This window comes from Myxocyprinus asiaticus, chromosome 39, assembly GCF_019703515.2.
Source record: "Myxocyprinus asiaticus isolate MX2 ecotype Aquarium Trade chromosome 39, UBuf_Myxa_2, whole genome shotgun sequence".
NCBI classification, from domain to species: domain Eukaryota; kingdom Metazoa; phylum Chordata; class Actinopteri; order Cypriniformes; family Catostomidae; genus Myxocyprinus; species Myxocyprinus asiaticus.
Window position 1 is genome coordinate 32,504,656 of NC_059382.1, and position 21,826 is coordinate 32,526,481.

Here is a 21,826-nt window from a genome sequence, read left to right on the forward strand (position 1 = left end):
GCTGAAAATCTTTTAAATTGACTGTAATAGCCTACTTATTAAATACAGAGAAGCCGTAGATGATGGCTTTTTAATTTGATAGTATTTCATATTTCAAAAAGATTCTTCTCAATTCAGTGGCAATAAATAACAAGTTCCCACTGTGACAACATGCCCAGTTAAAGGTGGAATAATGGTGGAAATGTTCCTTCAAGGTACGTGGCTAGTAAAAAAACAACAACAAAAAAAAAAACACTTACAACCCCACCCTGAGAAGTATTCACTTGAATAAAAGGTGTTACAGTTAGCTCCGGTCTACCCTATAGAGTTATCTGCAGCACAGTCTAAATAAACTACGAGGCTGTTGAGGCAATCTTGGAGTAATGATGTTGAATGCTCTTCATTTGGATGCGGCTCTTTGCGGTGCGGCTGCGCATGCGTCATAGCGCGGAGAACACGAGCGAGCCACTGCTGCAGTCTTGAGCCGCGTGGAAAGTCTGCACACCTCATTTATTTCAAATCGCAAAGGTGGCAAGCCTCAATCAACGCTTTTTTTGATTGTCCTAATCCATCGTCCTCAAACTGGTTTATTCATCCTATTCACGCCATGGCCAACAAAGAGGAGAAAGCTGACGAGAAACAGACGAGTTGGAAAGATTTTATCTACAACCCACGAACGGGGGAATTCATCGGGCGCACTGCGAGTAGTTGGGGTGAGTAATTGCTATAGTATTTGACAAGTGCTGAAGTGCACACCCCCCCAAAAATGATGTTCAAATCCCTGAAAGACATTAAATATCTATAATATAGCTCGTTGTGTGTTTTACAGCACGCAGAAACGTGTTATTAAATACATTGGCGCGTATCTGCAGTGCCAAATGGAACTCATACAAGACATGAAATTCATTCAAAGCTCTTTTGCATTGACAAGGTTTTATTTTGGACATTTCTTACCCTTTTATGCTTCTATGGCTTTGTGCTGTCAATTACAATCCGTTATTATGTGGCATGTGCAATTCACCATACATATAAGCACTCGATCACCTTGTTTTCCCTGTATTTTATCAATGCCAAACAATAAATGAACGTCATTAGCGTATAAAACGTTTAATTTAGACAATGTCCATGCCTATAACCCAAGACGCCTATATAAAAGCACTGGTAATCGATCGCGTTTCATGAGAAATCCTCTTTCAAGAAATGTTAAGTCTGCTTAAAATGACCGTGTAAAAAGTATTCATGTATGTTAATCTTAGCCTAAATAAATCTATATCTAATTCCTCCTCATGCTAGCCCACCAAAGAAAAAAATAATAATACCATTATTACTTAATAATGGTGCTGAATTAGATCAGATTTTGGAGGAATCCTTTCACGCGACGTTTAAACATACAGATATTCAAGGGCGTAGATTTGGCTTGAAAATTGGGGGTGCAGCGTGAAGCATCTACATGTTTCCATTGATCATGGTATAAATATTGGGGGGTTGTACTTGCTTGTTTTGATTATTGGGGAGGGGGTACCTCCCCCCCCCCCAATCCCCCCTGGAAACTACGCCCCTGCAGATATATCAGCAATTAATAGGGTTTTAATTAAACAGCGTGGCAGCAATTTTTGCGTAAATATCATGCAGTTTTACACCAGGCTTGAGGTCTATGAATAGCCTTTCATGAATGTCACCACTGCGCTCTTTACAGTAGGCCTGTCAACTTAGATGTGAAATGTGTGGAGGTAGTTAATTACTCTAAATATTATAAGCTATGGCGTTTCTTCGTAACGCGTTAAATCGCTCTTCCAAATTCGCACCTGCCCTCGCGCACCGTCTTGTACGTGTTCGTTTAGCATCTCTAGTTTTTCCGTAATTTTGAGTGGTTCCCGGCTCATTAACAGAGCAAAAAATGGAATACAGCCCCCCCCCCAATTTTATGATTTATTTATTTTTAATTCGTGCTGCCTTTCAGAATCTTCCGTTAGTGCGAAAATTCTCTTGGGATGTTTCAGATGTCAATCATTTTCGGTTGCAGTGACGTAGCCTCTGCATTCATTCGGTATGCAAATGATCATTGCTGTGGTTCGCAGCCCCGCTCGAGATGATGAGAGGAAATTTCCACATCCCTAGACACATTTTGTTCTCTGAGGGGGGTTGAGGGGATGGTTGCAGAAAAATGCACTTGTGATGCTTTCTATCCTCTTATACAAGACCATTTAGATTTCTGAACTGTGCTGTAGAATATTTCATACAATATCCAGAACTATACGGCCTTGTTTTGAACATTCTCCTCAGAGCTGCAAAGTGTCCATAATTATTAGCGGAGGTTTCAATTTCTTAAATGCGTACATTAGTTGCTTAGTAACCTGCTTTGCATGAAACTATTTTCTTGTAGTTATGCGGCTCGTTGGTGTTCGCAATGCTAAACTCTGCAGCGCCTCTCTTCTTCTCCAGGATGGGTGTTCCTTGATGTGTGAACTCGCATTCTGCCCCCGCCCCCCCAACAATGTCCTCCTCCCATTCCTTTCAAGGTCAAACCGGTTCTCCGCATGCTACTGTAGCAAGAGGCTTCTTGAAAGAAAACTAATGAAATGAACATGAAAACAATCTCCAGCCTTGAGGAATATGACATATATGGATCCTGTTTATTCCTATTTGTGCTTGGAGATTGCTTTGCGAAAGGGGGCCTTGCTATTCTGCTAACCTGGGAGTTTTCTTCTATGCCTTTGGACATATTTTCACAAGCATTGCCTGTACTGATACAAATGAGAGGGATTTTCAATGGCTGATACTGATATCTAGAGAGCAGGATGCTGATGGCCAAAATAATACTGAAATGATTACGAATAATATCTACACAAATTGCTAACTTTAAATGAAAGTAAACATTTATGTTGTCCCAGGTCCTATGACGAGGGGGGCCCCTAATATCCACTGTAGAATAGGCTTCTCACTGGGCCTAGGGGAGAGGAGGCCCACCCATAAAAAGTTAGTCCTGGGCCCGAATGTTTTGTGACAGCTCAAAATTCAATAAAAAAAAAAAAAAAATTTAAATAGTATGTTATCCATTGACAAGACTGTTGGTATTTTGGAACTGACACAAGGGAGAGCGAGCACTCCCTTCTGTCAATACAGATTTCCCATTCGCAAGCTCTTGATTTGATTTCATTACAATTTAATTAGATTCTCATTCATTTGGGTATATTTCTTTTATAATGTCCATTTTGCTTCCAAATGAAAGAAATCGTCTCTAAATAACACAAAGAACCTTCTAACATGGTACATGGTATGAAAATATATGTATTCATAAAATTAACAACAGGGCCAAACTATGCAGTTGAATTCCTATTTATTCAACAGATATAATAATCACCACAACCAAAACTGAAATAAACCCTAGTTGTCACATGATGTCCATAATCTCAAAATGCCCCTATTTGCCCCTAAACAATCCCTATTTATTCTAGTGGTCCTTGGTATCAAAAATTAGGCTTGGGTGCGTGGGTGGGCTGGGTAGCTTAGCGAGTAAAGACGCTGACTACCACCCCTGGAGTTCGAATCCCAGGGCGTGCTGAGTGACTCCAGCCAGGTCTCCTAAGCAACCAAATTGGCCCTGTTGCTATGGAGGGTAGAGTCACATGGGGTATCCTCCTCGTGGTCGCTATAATGTGGTTCGCTCTCGGTGGGGCGCGTGGTGAGTTGTGCAGTGGATGGCGTGAAGCCTCCACATGCGCTGTATCCGTGGTAATGCGCTCATTAAGCCATGTGATAAAATGCGTGGGTTGATGGTCTTAGACACGGAGGCAACTGAGATTCGTCCTCCGCCACCCAGATTGAGGCAAGTCACTACGCTGCCACGAGGACTTAGAGTGCATTGGGAATTGTGCATTCCAAATTGGGGAGAAATAAAAAAAATAAAAAATAATTAGGCATAGGATTGTTGCTGCTAACTTGTTTTTTTTTTTGTTCTTGCCTGTTTGTGTGCTGTTTATAGTTTCACATAGGCATCATTTACGGGTCGGGCAGGTGGGACTTGTCCCTACCATTTTTGACCTTGGCCAATTTTGTCCCTACCACTTTTTGAATAGCTTTCATCAGGTAAGTGTCCATTGCAGAGGAAACATCTCCAGTTTTTAAGCAGGAGTTTCCTTTTTGTTTGTGGGTTATAATAAATTGGGATCCAGTGGTGGAATGTTATGAGTGCTCGTTGCGGCTGTTATCAGTGGCTTTGAGTGAGAGCAGGTGGTAATGTTCTCTCATGCACACAGACGCACTCTACTCGCTCCACTTTTGCGCAGTTCTCGATCCTTTCCAGTTAAATCGCAAAGCAAATTGCAAACCAATGTGATCCATGTATCCACTGACTAATAAAATCCCAGTACTGACGGTGTCAATGTGCAGATCAAGTTATCAAATTAATGTCAATTGGTCATCAGGAATCACTGCTTATCAGTTTGTGACTTCATCCCCCCCCTCTACCCTCACCACATTTTTTAACAAAGTGAAGCCCATGTGTTTCCATAAGCGTTGCATATACATTTTGTCAATGTATTGTTGTTACTTTCGTTTTTTCAATGGTATCTCAAAAACGGCCTGCGACGATGGCAGCAACACTTTTGCAAAGTGTGCTAACATTGCTGACAATATGAAATGATGATTCGACCATTAGACTAATGTTTTCTCTGATGACTGCAATGTGTCTGCACATTGGATCCCTGAGAGCCCTGCCCTTGACTGAGTCACTGAAAAATTTACACATACGAGAAACAGTCACGACTGCACGGCTCCCGGGCTGCTCTTACTTTTCCCGCAGGAGCGGGAAGGAGGTTAAAAGTGGAGGGAAGGATGGAAAGTGGAGAGATAAAAGGATCAGGCTGAGTTAATGGACAGGTCCGGCTCAACGCTCAAGATCTTTTGGACATCTGCACCCTGATGCATGTCTGTTTGGATTAGCCTAGATTAACGCTTTACTATCTGCTGTTGATTTTGCTGTGGTTAGCTATCATGCTAATCTGTCTACAGCTGCTTGCACAATCGCACTAGATTTGTGGCAATGGTATGGTGAGCGGTGTGAGTAATTCTAGATCACGATATATATCACATAATAGGACAGAACTCCCACATTTTTTCCCACATGATGTCCATTACTTTTAGATGACTTCTCCAGTCGTTCTTGACTATACAGGATTAAGCATTTTTGAAAATTAACATTTATCAATTACAGAGATTGCACTCTCAGAGAGCAATTTGGTGAATCTTTCAGTATGAAACCTTTCAAGATCCTGTCCTATTTTAATCCAAAATCAAAAGAAATAAACAATAAATTATGTTTTGCATACTGGGACTGTTTTAGGGCTATTAAGATTTTGTACATTGCAGGGGTTTAACGATTCACTCGTTTTCTCGATGCATCGATTAGTAATCCTGCTGATTCTTATGCATCGATCTTGAAATGTGGTTTTTGAAACGAGACTCGTTAGTGTTGGTCAATAATCGATTTAGACTGTTAAAAATTTTATTAATCATGATTCAACAAATCAGTATACAATATTTTAAAATATATAAATATTAAATTAGTTACATGTGCGATTAAAATGAGACATGTGTGGCTTCATTCTCTAGCGCATCTCGGAGCGTGCACTCACTTCCATCACCCTTCACGGGATCGCGCCTGCTCTCTGTTCCATCCGTAACTCTCACTGAAAAATTTTCTGAGCAGTTTTCCGAGACTTTTAAGCACATTATGTCTGATATCTCCGGATGGCCACTATCTCATGAGCAAATGACAGCTTGCAATAGTGCTCTTTTCACGAGTCAAATGTGCTTAAACCATTTGATACAGCTGCTTACTCAATGCGTGGCCACTACATGGTTTCAAATTAAGGGGAGCTTGAAGCAAAAAATGCCATTTAAAAATCTTAAAAATGTTCCCAAAATGTAAATGTGTAAAAATGTAAACAACTTTACAGAACAAACTGTACATTTTACAGTTTAAAACTGTAAAACTGTACATGACCACGCTGGCACTGTAAAAAAAAAAAAAAAAAAAAACCTTGTTAAATTTACAGTAAAAAATGTCATAAACTTGATATTAACCTTCTGAAACTGTAAAAATCTGCTTTTTTACTTTATAAGGTATTGTTAATCACCATAAAAATTACAGAAGAGCACATGATGACATGAAGTTCACCAGTAGTGGCTCTTCCAGAAGCAGTGACCAATAAACATGTAGAGACAGTGCTCAGTATCACTCACACAAACACTAAACACCATCAGGTGAAATTTAAATAATGCAGTAAACATTAACTAAACTACATCAAATATAACACAGAACACCCCAATGTACGTAACTGATATTAAAAATAGGAGGAAGCATAACTATTCCCGTAAAATATAGTGAAATATGATGGGTCATGCAGGGAATTGTGGGAATGCCCAATTATTGTTTTGTTTTTTACTGTAATTTTAACAGTAATTTACTGTAAAAAGTACATGTACTCTCTTGTTAAACAATGTCAATTTTTACCATTATACAGGAAAATCTGATTTACATGTAAAAATTTTAATTGACTACATTTTATTGTAAAAACTACTGTATTGTCTTAAAATATATTAGTTTTTTACTGTATATTGTGCAATTAATATTAATTAATCAATTAACTTTTTTCTGTCATTTACTGTTAAAATTACAGACATTTTTTTTACAGTGATTTTTACAGTGTAATACATTCTCAGACTTAAGAATTTGTGTTAATGAATTGATTAAATTGACATTTTGACAAACAGAGGAGACACAGTTTATGATTTAAATTGTTAGAAAAAAAACATGCCCTCATAAAGGTAAAAATGCCCCTGAAAATCAAATACGGGGACAAATATTGACCATAAATGTAAAAGTTAATTTCTGACACTGGGCCACTACTGAAATAAAGTGATTTAATTGTGAGGAAACTTATAAAGACATTCTTCTCTATAATTTAAAATATAGTGCCATTTATCATTGTTTAGTTGGGGACTTTTAAATTGAAGTAATCTGTGATTGCTTTTCTCTTTTCTTTGAAACTTTAATGTTGTAATATTTGGATTAGTTTACTGATTCAGGGTTCCAAGTAGCCTGCATGCACATGCATTTAATGTGTTTTCTTTCAAGTTATTTTTGGTGGAATAAACAGTCTTAAGTAGTTTGCCTTTCTTTTTTTATTCTTTTTTTTTTCTTAAGACACGATAGGGGAGGTATTTAAAAAATACTATAAATGAATTTAAAAAAATGCAGATTTGAAACATTAATTGAATTGAATTTCATTGTGAATCGAACTGAATCGTTTTGAATTTGCAAAAATCATTTTGAATCTAATCGAAAACCTTTGAGTAGAATCAATTCGCTTTCAACCCAAAGATTCACACCCCTAGTACATTGTGACATTATTTTCATGACACAATTTCCCTCTAGTTCTCGTTACCACAGTGCGAAAAAAGATGATATTCTAATTAGCTACCACAAATGAAATATTCAAACACAATGAAAATGAAATATTATTTTAATTGTAAAGTGTTTATTTGTCATATAGCACTCCCTTGGTACAATCTTACATTTTTGTTGATTTTAATGAAAAATAAATCACTGTAAAGCACTATAATTCAGTAAAAAGCTGACTGTTTCGCTAATGAGCATCATCATTGAAAATAATGGAAATAGTAAACGTCTAAATGTGTTGTGGTAATGAGAATTGGGGGGTATAAAGTGCTCGTGTCCGAAAAGTGTTTTTTTTTTTTTTTTTTTTTTGTGGGATGGCGGGATTTGGGGTTAAATATGACCAGGACATTTTCTTGACTGGTTTCTTGAGAATCACCTAACTTTTAAATGATCAAATATTTTCAAGCTGAGCATACCTAGACTATATTATATTCACAATAAACATTTTCCATGACTTTTAAGGTGTCAATTTCCATTATTTTTTTCCTAGGTTTTCCTTGGCTGTGGTAACTCTAAAAAGTTTTGCTGGAAATATGATAAAACATTTACCATGTAGCAATGCCTATTTAGGGATAATGCGGTAAAACAGTCTAATTTAATATTTTACAAAAGAAAGTTACTTTAGTTGATTTGGTTATTTTCTTTCTTTTTTTTGGAACTTCTTGGAACGTCATGGATGCAAACCAAACAATAAGACCATTCATAACAAATGAATGATAAGCCTGGCATCAATGCAAAAACAGCTTCACACTATGAAAAGCTTGGATGGAAAAACACACTTTAAACCATAAACTAATATTATAAATTGAATAGTTTTGATTCTAAATTCTAATAGGGTGAGCCACATTTGAAGGCATCGTAAAATAGCCATTCAGATTTGCCTCCCACAAAATGGACGTACAGTACCAAAACCTTTACTGGCTTACATGTTTTTAATACACACATTTTACATTTTACCCTGAGCCATGTTCCTCATATGGCTTGAAGGATCTCAGGGCATGTTTACCAAAGGCAGTTTAAATGGGTGAAAAGAATCGTTGTTCTCCGATAGGAGCCCAACCGTGTGGCAGCAATGCTTTCATATACGCAACAATGACCTATTTTCTGTGTTTTATCAATGAAACTTCCCGCTCATGTGCGCCCCATTAACACAGCTTTGAAATTTAATTTGAGTGTGTGTATTCAAGCATGTTTGGCTTGAGGTTCACAATGTAGTAATTGAGGTACAACAGTGCAACAGTTGCTTTTCATTCAAGTTTTTTAAAATGGAAGACTTGCCATCCCATAAACACCTCATGTATGGAAGTCTTAAAAAGTTCTTAAAGGAGTAGTTCACCCCAAAAATTTATATTTTGTTTCTATTTACAGACTCTGCTGTTAGATTATTCTGTGGAACACAAATGGAGAAATATCCTGCTACTCTTTACTATACAACAACAACATAGTCATTCATAGGTCATTCATAGAACGCTTCACTTATCTGTCAAGATCCAGAAAGCACAAAAGAGTATCAGTGTAGTCAGTACGATATGTGCGCTATATTCCAAGTGTTCTGTAGACTTGTTCATAGGTTCATACTGAATAATCAGTTCCCCACCATTACAGCTCTCAAATGTCATTCTAAATCCCACGTTTGGACTGGCAAGTCACACACACTGACATTTAAGAAACAATGGTGTTTATCTTCAGTTATGTCAAACTTGACATATAGCATGCCATGCAAAAGGCCCATTTTTGAATCTGAAAACCAATGAGATTCCAAGGCTTTGGCAAAGGGGAAGAATATCAGGTAATAACGACTTAGGGTGCTTTCACACTTTGTTCGATTGCTTGGACCGAACCTGAATTCGTTTGCTCCCCCTGCCCCCGCTGGTCTCTGTTCACGTCATATTTTTTGGGTCCGAACTGTGGTCCGATTACGTCATCAACATGAGTACAAGCAACAGCTTTTTACCACTGTAACTAGGCAAGAACTCAAGAAGACATCAGCTCTGCTGTGTTAAAGTATTCATCTCTTTGGATTTACCACCAAAACTTTACATCAGGGGTGCTCATTACATCGATCACGATCGACTGGTCGATTAAACAACCACTGGTTGATCTTTAAGGAAGTAGAGAGAGAAACTACTCAAATATCGAAATTCTTAAAGATCACTTTTTATTTCCTCATTTCGGCTCCCATGTGGGTAGATTTCCAAAATGTAGGATGGCAAGAGAAGACTCATTAATATTTATGAGGAAAGCTCTACCTGATTGGTTACGATTAGGAGTAAGGCTATAGTTCCTCCTTCCAATCAGGTAATGCTTTCCTGATAAATATTATCGTGTGTTTATTATAGTGGTTCGTAGGTGCGCACCCGAGATCAGAAAACAGCGTTCACACCACCAAACGAACCGAACTTTGACAACATTCAAACTTGGGTGTGCACCAAAATTGCTAGTGTGAAAGCACCCTTAAATTTCAGTCTATTCCTCATAAAAAGCTTTCATATTGATTTAGAAGAAGGTTGCTTAAAGATTATTTTACATTCTCCTTTTGTGTTCTACACTGTAAACTCGAACAAGTTAGCAGAACTCAAAAAAACAAAATTGAGGTAATCAGTTACATCAAATTTTTTAGTTAATAAATTACAAGTTTAAGTAAGCAGAACTGTCAGATTTTGATTTTGTACTAATGTGTGTTGATTTTTTTTCTTAACTTGAAATATTGAGTAAACTAACTAGTGCATTTTAATGGTATTTAACTTTAAATCAAAATCTTTGGCTGAACATAAAATCACCATGTAGGCTCAACTTAAATATGTCAAGTAGAGGGAACCTAGCTAGCTAGTACTATTATATATTATTAGTACTAGAACATACTAGTGCAGTGAGTGTTAGCATGCTAAATGCATGCCAATTGGATAAACCATGCTTTGATTAGCATAGCAATTGCTCAACATGTATATCAATATACTGTAGAACAATCTAATATTGTTCCTGTCCCTCAAACTCCACTATTCACCATAATGGTAACCCCCCAAAAATTAACATGACAAACTCTTCTAAACAACACAACAAAACATTAAACACTAACAAGTATCTCCCTTTTATGTTCATCTTGCACAAAGACACACTATATAACACTTAATTTTAACATTTACTCTCCCTGTTGAGTGCCATGTAAAGCATGCTGGGAAACAAAAATCCCCTTCCCAGTTTCAGTTAAATTTAAGTTCCTGTAAATTTAAAGAGACAAGTTCATTAAACTCAAAACATTAAACAATTCAGGTTACTTAAAAGGTGTGTTTCATGAACTCAAAAGAAAGAGAAAGTTCTAAATACTCATCAAGGTTAATTTATTTATTATTTTGAGCATTAGGGTTTACAGTGTACAGAAAAAAATAAGTGTACAGATGTGCAACAACATGAGGGTAAGTAAAATAATCACAGATTTTGTATTTTTTGGGGGTAACTATTCCTCTGTCTTTGTTTATTGAACAACTGGCATGGATCCATTTTTCTCCTTTTGGATCCATTGGGAATTGGCTTCTTTCCTTGTTTGATTGGATCATGTCAGAAACCCATAAGAGAGATCTCTGTTACTTTTCATGCTTTTTACATTGTAGTGTATTAGAAGAATTTGAGCCTTTGATTTTGAATCTTTAAAATGTAGAATCTTTGAATTAAAATGTGATAAATAAAGTTTAGGTCCATTGGCCCATCATCATGTCATTAGTCGTGTTTGCTAAAGCAAGCATCACTATCACTACTGCCTATACTTGGGATTAGGGATTTACCTCAAATTGTGCATCTTGTCAAAGAGTGGTGTCCCCATACTTTTCAAAACTATCAAACTTATTTTCACCTGGTGGATGATAAAACAGGTGAAGAAATCCAATTTTCTTACATTGAAAGAGGGACCTGATCCATATCTAGAGACCAGAGTATGATAGAGACTTGGGGATGGGTTTAGTAAGCAACCACTAGCAACAACCTAGCAACCACTCAGAACACCTTAGCAACCGTGTAGCAACACCCCAGCACGAGGCAAGCCACTCTCATATTTTCCTCAGAAAAATCTAACCTTTTATGCCAATACTCAAATATATACAGAGCTCCTAATGAAAAGAAAGTGTATCTGATGATACCACAAGCATGTGAATGAATTAGCACTAGTCTGAGGGAGTGGAGCTCTCTGTGTTTTGCCTGGAGGAGGGATTCTGGCAGTGAGGAATGTCATACTGGGAGTCTCAGCTGTTCTCCACGCCTCTTCCTCTCACCATCACTGGGTGTTCTGTCACTGTTCTCCCCCTTTTTCTCAAAGGCCAAGCTGTTCATGCCTGTTACACTTTCCCCGTTGTTCGCACACTGGAGTAATGATGAAATTTAGTTGATTATGATGTGTTGTTGGTAGTTGGAGACTACCGTGAAAACTGAGAGTATGAGGAGGAGACGGACCACTTATAGATAAATTAATAGAAGAAATTGTGACACTCAATGTGGTATCTGTAGGAATTCAACGCTACTGTATTCATGGCACTATATCGACATCTGTGTTTTAAATAAAATTTGCAATGTCAGTTGTGCTTCAGCGCTGCTCTTCTACGCAGATAAGTCTGATGGTTTGAGGTAGACCCATGGTTGCCTGTGATCACCATATCAGGGCAGAAATGACTATCTACACCAGGAGTCATTGAGCCCGTTTACATGCACACCAATACGCTAATAATTCTCAAAGACCAGCTTATTTTAAAAAATCAGACAAAGCAAGAAAAATTAGATTTGAAATATTCAAGTTATTCTCTGCTTTTGACGTCAGACTGGGAAGAGGCATGCGCAACAACATTTGCGCACATCGCATAAGCCAGTAAGAAAGCCGGTGAAGGTATTTAGATGCAACACGAAATTGGGGTAATGGGCACAAATCTACCCATGTCGACTGGTTTATTCTTAAGCTGTTTAAGACCTTGAACCGGTAATGAAATGCCATTTAATGCATGTACATGACCACACACGCTGTCGTCATAAGCATGATTGTGAAAGAATGTGCATGTAAACGCACATTGACAGTAAGATGAAAGTCCTACAAGACCTATAGCCAAAAAATGTGTAGTCTGAGCAAGTAAGTAGCATATTCGTTGCCGGTTATGGGCATGATGTAAACACGCAAAGACAAATGACAGAAGTCTGAAATTTCCCGCCAAATCAACCCTGACAGCTCTGAATGTTAAATCATTATTGTAGGCTTACCATAGTCAATTTTGAACACAGATTGTTTTACATAGTTACTAAATAATTGTATTTTGTTGTTTATTTTAGACTTTTGAATGTACATGAGCATTTGCTGGACTAGCCTGAAAAATAGCTATGCTTTTCAAGTGTGATTTGAGCAAAATTTATACAATTGTTGTCAGATTTTATTACTGCCTACCGAAATTCGAACCAGTGCCCCCAGTGGCTGAAGCTGGAAGTGCTGTTGAATGTATGGCCATGTGTGAGCTCCAGTTTCCAGGTGAAGTGTCCACAGAGTTGTTAAAAGAGTTGTTTTCAGTTGTAAATTATGTAGAACATTGAACAGGAATGCATAATTTATTAACTCTACCCCCAAACCCCAACCCTAAACCTAACTGTCAGTGGACATTACTTTCTGGTACCCATACATTTTCTCGCTACTGTTCTGTCAGTAGCAAGAAAGAGAAAGTAGATCACATTTGTTTTGATGCAAAAATGTCTGATTGGGATGGCGGTTATCAGTAAATCGGCAGAATGGGGTTGATTTCAGGGTACAGGAACATTTGGAAGAAGGATGTCGACTTCCCGTGTGATCAAGTTTACTTGTATGCCTAAAGAGCTGTTTAGCCATGACGTAAATTTGTAGGCAAACCCTGAAGGCAAATTTGTCATGCATTCCCTCAGGAATTTTCTTATGAGTTTTTAGAATAGTGATATTCAAATTATAAGGGAGAAAAGATCTGTGGTAAATATTACTTAAATATACTTTCATATTTTGTTCTAGAATATAAATCACACCTCATTGAGAAATCATACCTGAAATGTTATTTTGAAGCAGTTGTGTCATTTAAAATTGAATGTTTAAGCCCTCTGCTAAAAAATGTCTCCCATGCTTCGGTGGCCGAGGGGTGCAGCAAGTAAATAAAACCTGACTTCACAAAGGAAATAAGCCACAACTCAACAGAATAACCACAGCACAACGGAAATAAGCCACGCCACAACTGAAATAAGCTACAACACAATGTATTTAAGCCACAACACAAGCCAATACCTGGTTGGGTTTCTACCAGAACTCTTAATGAACATAACATTTGCTTGAATCTGTACTGGGCAATAATGCGAAAATGATGTCAGCCTACCAGCAGCTGTTATAAGGTGTTCTGCTTCCATGAAAATGTGCTGTATGCAGACCATGTGGCCCCCACCTCGGACGGCGAAACACTCAGGAGAAACACTCGTTTCCCGGGTCAACGCTGGAACTCTTTTGCGAGAGAACTCTTCCCTTGTTGGGACATGCAGTGGGAAGAGCTGCTCTCTGCATCTTCCGAGCAGCCTCGTGATCTTTTTTTTTTCTCCCCAATTTGGTATGCCCAATTCCCAATGCGCTCTAAGGTCCTCGTGGCGACGTAGTGACTCGCCTCAATCCAGGTGGCGGAGGACGAATCTCAGTTGCCTCCGCGTCTGAGACTGTCAATCCGCGCATTTTATCACGTGGCTTGAACGCGTGTGTGGAGGCTTACGCTATTCTCCGCCGCATCCACGCACAGCTCACCGTGCGCCCCACCGAGAGCGAGAACCACATTATTTGCTTGCTGAGCTACCCAGGCCCCCTGAGCAGCCTCATGATCTTGAATTTAGTAAGACTGCAACACGACCTAAGATACAGTGCAAAATATATATATATATATATATATATATATATATATATATATATATATATATATATATATATATATATATATATACACACACACACACACACACACACACACACACACACACACACACACACACACACACACACACACACACACACTCACTACCGGTCAAACGTTTTGAAACACTCATTCTTTATTATAATTTGTTTTTCGCATTTTAGAATAATAGTAAAGTCATCAAAACTATGAAATAACATAAATGGAACTATGGGAATTATGTTGTGACTAAACAAAATCCAAAATAAATCAAAACTGTGTTACATTTTAGCATCTTCAAAGTAGTCACCCTTTGCCTACAATTTGCAGACATGTACTCTTGACATTTTCTCAACCAACTTCTTGAGGTATCACCCTGGGATGCTTTTTAAACAGTATTGAAGGAGTTCCCATCTATGTTGAGCACTTAATGGCTGCTTTTCTTTATTATTTGGTCCAAGTCATCAATTAAAAAAAAAAATTAAATAAATGTTTTAATTAAATTTTAGTTTTATAATGAAATAAATGAATGTAGTGGCACAATTATATTTTTGTCTACAAAACTAATTTCAAACACTTAATCATACGTCTTCAGATCAAAATATTTTTAAGATCATGAGAAACATTTCAGTCAAGTGTTTCAAAACTTTTGACCGGTAGTGTGTGTTTTTTTTTTAATTTATTATTATTATTTTATTATTTTTTAAATTTTTGCTGTGTTATGGCTTAAAGGAATAGTTCACCCAAAAATGAAAATTTGCTGATAATTTACTCCAAGATGTATCTGAGTTTCTTTTTTCATCAAAACAGAATTTAAGATTTTTATTTGTAGTTAAAAAGTATAGAAGTATTGTTTTGATTCTAAAAATAATCAGTTGTTTGGGTTCAGAAGAACTTTATTTGTCGACTGGAGTTGTATGGATTATTTTGATGCACCCTAAATGTGCATTTTGGACCGTCAAAAAATACATTCACTTGCATTGTTTAACGGAGGAGGCCTGAAATGAAATCCTAAAAATCTTAAATTCTGTTTTGATGAAGAAAGAAATTCAGATACATCTTGGAGGACCTGAGGGTGAGTAAATTATCAGCAAATTTTCATTTTTGGGTGAACTATCCCTTTATATTTTCTGTGCTGTGACTTTTCCGTTGTGTTTTTAGCTTTCATTTGCTCTGCTAATTTGGTTGTGTTCTGCACTTCTTTTCCACTGTACCATGCTTATGGTAGTTTCAGTCATTAATTAGCACCGTGATAGCAACATGCATTTAAAAAAAAACTTTAGCATTAAAAATTAATGAGGTATGACTGTGTGTAATTTATTTTTGAGAACAAAACATGAAATTCTCTTCAAGTAATTTTCACCACAGGCCTTATAGTCATCTAAAACTGCCATCATGTAAACCCATAGGGAATTCCTGAGGGAATCCATGGCTCAAAAATGCTAATTATCTTCTGAGTTTTTGTACTACAACCTGACCAGCTCTATTGCTTGCATAGAAAATAGCTTACTTACAGTTGAAGTCAGAAGTTTACATACACTTTGGTTAAGTCATTAAAACTCATTTTTTAACCACTCCACAAGTTGTTTAGGACATCTGCTTTGTGCATGACATGAGTAATTTTTCCAGGTAATTATTTACAGACAGATTGTTTCACTTTGAATTGACTATATCACAATTCCAGGGGGTCAGAAGTTTACATACACTTTGGTTAAGTCATTAAAACTCATTTTTTAACCACTCCACAAGTTGTTTAGGACATCTGCTTTGTGCATGACATGAGTAATTTTTCCAGGTAATTGTTTACAGACAGATTGTTTCACTTTGAATTGACTATATCACAATTCCAGGGGGTCAGAAGTTTACATACACCAAGTTAACTGTGCCTTTAAGCAGCTTGGAAAATTGCATAAAATTATGTCAAGTAGACAATTAGCCAATTAGCTTCTGATAGGCCATCATACCGCTCAGGAAGGAGACGCATTCTGTCTCCTAGAGATAAACATAGTTTGGTGAGAAAAGTGCTGGAGGAAACAGGTAGACAAGTATCTATATCCACAGTAAATTCTGTATCCACAGTTCTATATCGACATTACCTGAAAGGCTGCTCAGCAAGGAAGAAGCCACTGCTCCAAAACTGCCATAAAAAAGCCAGACTACAGTGCACATGGGGACAAAGATCTTACTTTTTGTAGAAATGTCCTCTGGTGTAATGAAATAAAAATTGAACACAATCCCAACCGTGACAGCATCATGTTGTGGGGGTGCTTTGCTGCAGGAGGGACTGGTGCACTTCACAAAATAGATTATGTGGATTTGCTGAAGCAACATCAAGACATCAGCCAGGAAGTTAACCCTCTGGGGTTTGAGGGTGTTTTGGGCCCTGGAGAAGTTTTGACATGCCTTGACATTTGTGCTTTTTTCAGTTGCTTAAAAACATATTAATGGCTAAAGTCTGATAACACTGTATTCAGCACAAACTGGGCTACAATAATATGTGAACAACATGTATGTACATGTTTGTATTTTTGAGAAAATAACGTTTATGCATGGTTTTTGAAAAAACAAACATTTTAAGTCACTGAAATAAGGCCATATAACACATACTAAACATTTGTTCACAAGTCTTTTGAGAACTGGATCTTGTAGCCTAGAGTTTTTGCTACAAAAATGATGTGAAAACCATCCTGATTACTCAATCATACAAAACAATATAGTCATTTAACTTTTGTAAGACACTTTTAGTGTTAGAAAGGCCATATGCGAGGAGGCGTGGATGATCATGAATATTGATGTGATTCACACCTGGGGAGACAAAGACCCCTCTCCTGAGAGAGAATGAATGTGAGGAGACTTAATGATTGAATGTATTGTTTGTAGCTTATTCACAAAATCAAGTTTAAGTTAAAAGAAGTAGTCTGACTATACATTTTCTTTACATAAAGACTTAAAAACTTTAGACCTACACTACCATTTAAAAGTTTTAGATCTGTAAGATTTTTTAATGTTTTTAAAGGAAGTCTCTTCTGCTCACCAAGGCTGCATTTATTTGATCCAAAATACAGCAAAAACAGTGATATTGTGAAATATGTTTACAATTTAAAATAACTGTTTTCTATTTGAATATATTGTAAAATGCAATTCATTCCTGTGATCAAAGCTGAAATCTTCAGCATCATTACTGCAGTCTTCAGTGTCACATGATCCTTCAGAAATCATTCTAATATGCTGATTTTCTAATATGGGCATATTTACAGCACATTTTACACATTTACACCCGAACAGATATTTGCAAGCACAAGCTTCATTGATGATGATGAGGCAGCATAAACACTAGTTAAAATATAATCTAAACATATTATTTTTATATCATATTACATATCATATTTATATCATACAGCATACAATTTAAATACCTGCTTTAGCCGAAACAACATTTAAATGTAACTAAAACTTGCCTATTTGGACATATTTCAAATTTCAATACTCTGAATCCTGGCTGGCAAGTCTGGAAATAGTCCAACTAGTAAAATATGTCCATGTTTATATAAAGTAGCATGTCAACTAATATGTAAGTAAAACTAAATGACTTACTCATCCGAAATTGTATCCTCGGCTGGATCAAGTCGCTCTTCAAAATGCAAACGTTCCTCGTCGGATTCCCGCTCTTCTTCTGAGGAAAATGTGAACTCGTCATCACTATCCAGGACCATCTGTAGAGCTTCCTCACCTATGTAGTATGTCATCTTCCAAACGTGCAGGAAAGTGAATGAACTTGATGCTTTTTAAGGCATTGTTGGGGGCGTTTACCATTTGCATTGATCGTCTCAGCACATTACCGTATGAATAGCGCGCCGCTGCTGATGGGTGGGATCACATTAGCGATAATTAGCTGAGCCAGGAGAAACTGTACATCGCTTTGCTTCATACAGATTACATTGCAGGAGAATATTTGTTTTAAATTTGAATTGTTTTATTTAAAAGTAGACATTATAAGCTTTCTTTAGACATATGTTTCATGTTTGTGTGATAAATATTCATTTTTGCGATGTGTTGCAGAAAGATGCTCGCGGAGACAGAGACGGCTGAAAGCGCACCGTTTATTTTCTTTATTTTACAAAAGCACAAGGTAGTGTTGTTATTGTGAGTGTACACAAATAAATGTAGACCCTTTATAGTCTCTAATGATGTCTTACACTGATCTGTATGCCCAAAAATGACGGAGTATTTTAAGTTGTTTCTGCTGTTATGAGGAAAAAATCCAACAGGACGCGCCGGCGCGTCCGTTGACCCCTGAGGGTTAAAGCTTGGTCGCAAATGGGTCTTCCAAATGGACAATGACCCCAAGCATACCTCCAAAGTTGTTGCAAAATGGCTTAAGGACAACAAAGTCAAAGTATTGGAGTGGCCATCACAAAGCCCTGACCTCAATCTGATAGAAAATTTGTGGGCAGAACTGAAAAATCGTGTGTGAGCAAAGAGGCCTACAAACCTGACTCTGTTGCACCAGTTCTGTCTAGAGGAATGGGCCAAAATTCCAGCAACTTAATGTGAGAAGCTTGTGGAAGGCTACCCAAAACATTTGATCCAAGTTAAACAATTTAAAGGCAATGCTAACAAATACGAACAAAGTGTATGTAAACTTCTGACCCACTTGGAATGTGATGAAAAAAAGAAAAGCTGAAATAAATAATTCTCTCTACTATTATTCTGACATTTCACATTCTTAAAATAAAATAGTGATCCTAACTGACCTAAGACAGGGAATGTTTTATGGGAATTAATGTCAGGAATTGTGAAAAACTGAGTTTAAATGCATTTGGCTAAGGTGTATGTAAACTTCTGACTTCAACTGTAGTTAACAAGATGGCTGCAGAGTCAACTGACTTGCCTTGAAAAGACTTAAAGGTTAAAGCCATGATGAATAATTTGAAGAGTGCAGTATTCTTTTCTGTGTTGACATATTTCCTATTGAGGCGGTTTGGGTGGGACATATCGAAGGGCTTGTCCCTTATTTTTTAGATAGGCAGTAGCCTTTAGTTGTCACAGCCTGGCAAAGCTAATAGATATTAAGTTACAAATCTCTAATTATGATTTCACTGGGTCTTTAAATTGAAGTCAAAAGGTGTGTTAAAACTGAATTGTGTAATTTCTGCACCACTAGCGCCACCAAACGGAATTGCAAAAATAAATGTTTTCAAAATAGCTTTCTGAATGCTCCCCCCTTCTGCCATTGATTAAACAAACTGATAGTCCCGCCCCAAAGTATACATTGGTTTTGACGTGAACTAGGGGTGTGAATCTTTGGGTTGAAAGTGAATCGATTCGATTCACAGGTTTTCGATTAGATTAAAAAAAAAAAGTTTTGCTATTTCAAAACTATTCGATTTGATTCACAATGAAATTCTATTCGATTAACGATTCAATTCTGCATTTTTTTTATGTGTTTATAATATTCTTAAAATACTTCCCCAAATGTGTTCTTAATCAAGAAAAGGACATCTGTGAAGATCACCAAAAGTTTATATCACCAAAAGTAACTCGAAAAAAACACATGAAATACATCCAGGCTACTTGGAATACAATAATAGTACAAGAGTACAATGTGCCAATTAAATATTTCAGAGCTGAACATAGCTAGACAAGTATTCCATATTCCATATTTCACTATTAAAAGAAAATGTATTAATTTGCATTACTTTCTCAGGCCTTGAAATCACTATTTTAAAACTCCCTGATATTTCCAGGTTTTCAATGACCGTGGGGACCCTGAATCAGTAAACTAATCCAAATATTACAACATTAAAGTAACATTATCTGACTGCATTCAATTTCAAACAAAAGAGAAAAGTAAACGTATTGATGACTTCAGTTTAAATGTTTTCTGCACTCCAAGTCCCCAGCTAAACAATGATACCAGTAAAATGGCTTATAGAAAATAATGGCTTAATAAGTTTCCTTATCATTAAATCACTTTATTTCAGTATTATTTATTATCAGTATCAGTAATTTCAGAAATTAACTTTGATATTTATGGTCAATATTTGTCCTATTTGATATTTTCAGGGGCATTTTTACCTTTATGATGGCACATTTATTTCTAGCAATTTAAAACATAAACTGTGTCTTATCTGTTTGTCAATGTCAGTTTAATCCATTCATTAACAATTCTTAAGTCTGAGAATGTATTCCGTCTTACCCTAAAAATTACATCAACATCAACTATTACAGAGGTTACAAATAAAAAACAGAAGAATTCATTACGACGGCATTTTTTGGTCCCACATTTACATTTTGGGAACATTTTTATGATTTATAATGGCATTTTTGCTTCAAGCTCCCCTTAATTTCTGACTATGTAGTGAACACGCAGCGAGTTGGCAGCTGTTTCAAAAGGTTTGAGCACATTTGACTTGCAAAAAGTGCGCTGTTGTGAGCTGTCATTTGTCCGTGAGATAGTGGCCATACGGAGGAGATATCAGACTTAAGGTGCTTAAAAGTCTCGGAAAGCTGCTCAGAAAAAGTTTCAGTGAGAGTAAAGGCCCAGGTATACTTTGTGTTTGCGTGTTCCGGATCGCCTCACGCCTGGTTGACCGTGTTGCCTTTGTGAGTACACTTCTCTGACTGCAAACGAATAGGAACGCATTCAACACATGCGCACCATAACTGATTTGTGACACCCTTGTAGTACAGTCAATGGCCAGCGCATGCACAGACGTCGTGCACAGCTGAGGACTGCGTGCACGAGTCTAGACGGTTGCGGTTGTGCTGATGACGCAATTTGCGTCACACATACTGTGCACGGAGCATTCCGCAACATGCACACCCGAAGTATACTTTGGCCTTTACGGATGGAATGGAGAGCAGGCGCGATCCCGTGAAGGGCAATGAAAGAGTGCAGCGCGCATCTCTGTGAGGGGAGAGCTGTGAGGGTGCGCGCTCTGGCATGCGTTAATGAAGCCACGCATGTCTCGTTTTAATGTACATGTAACTAATTTAATATTTATATATTCAAAAATATTGTATACTGATTTGCTGAATCGTGATTCATTCGATTTTTAACAGTTTATCGAATCGATAATCGATTATTGACCAACACTAAAGTGAATCGTTACACCCCTAACTTGAACGCTTAGCATTTGCGCATAGTCGAACGCTAGCCCTTGAGTGTGCGCATACATAGGCGGTTGGTGCATGCGCACTACGACTGCTATGAGATAATGCACTATTTCTCTTCAGGAGTTTAAACCCATAAAGATGTCTTTATAGTCCTTTAGACTCAAATGCAGGTATTTGCTGACCTCCTCAAACACATGCTCTTGACGTGCAAATCCACTGTTGTTGTTTCCACCTTTGTTTCTTGTTGTTTACCAGCGATTACATCATCTAGCTTTTCTTCATTACAGCAACAGCTCCAGTGTGAGTATTGCCCCCTTGTTGACCTACTAATTAGTGCAAATAATTCCTCGCATTCAGA

The 21,826-nt window shown here is 37.3% G+C and overlaps 1 protein-coding gene across 1 annotated transcript in view; it reads left to right on the plus strand.

Moving 5' to 3' along the window:
* Positions 1-412: 412 nt before the first annotated feature.
* LOC127430208 (sodium/potassium-transporting ATPase subunit beta-3-like) overlaps positions 413-21,826 on the plus strand; it is a 52,955-nt gene continuing 31,541 nt past the window's right edge. The window contains exon 1 of the mRNA XM_051679800.1: positions 413-692. Within this exon, the coding sequence (XP_051535760.1) occupies positions 587-692 (106 nt within the window). The 5' untranslated portion in view covers positions 413-586. The remainder of the gene's footprint in view (positions 693-21,826) is intronic.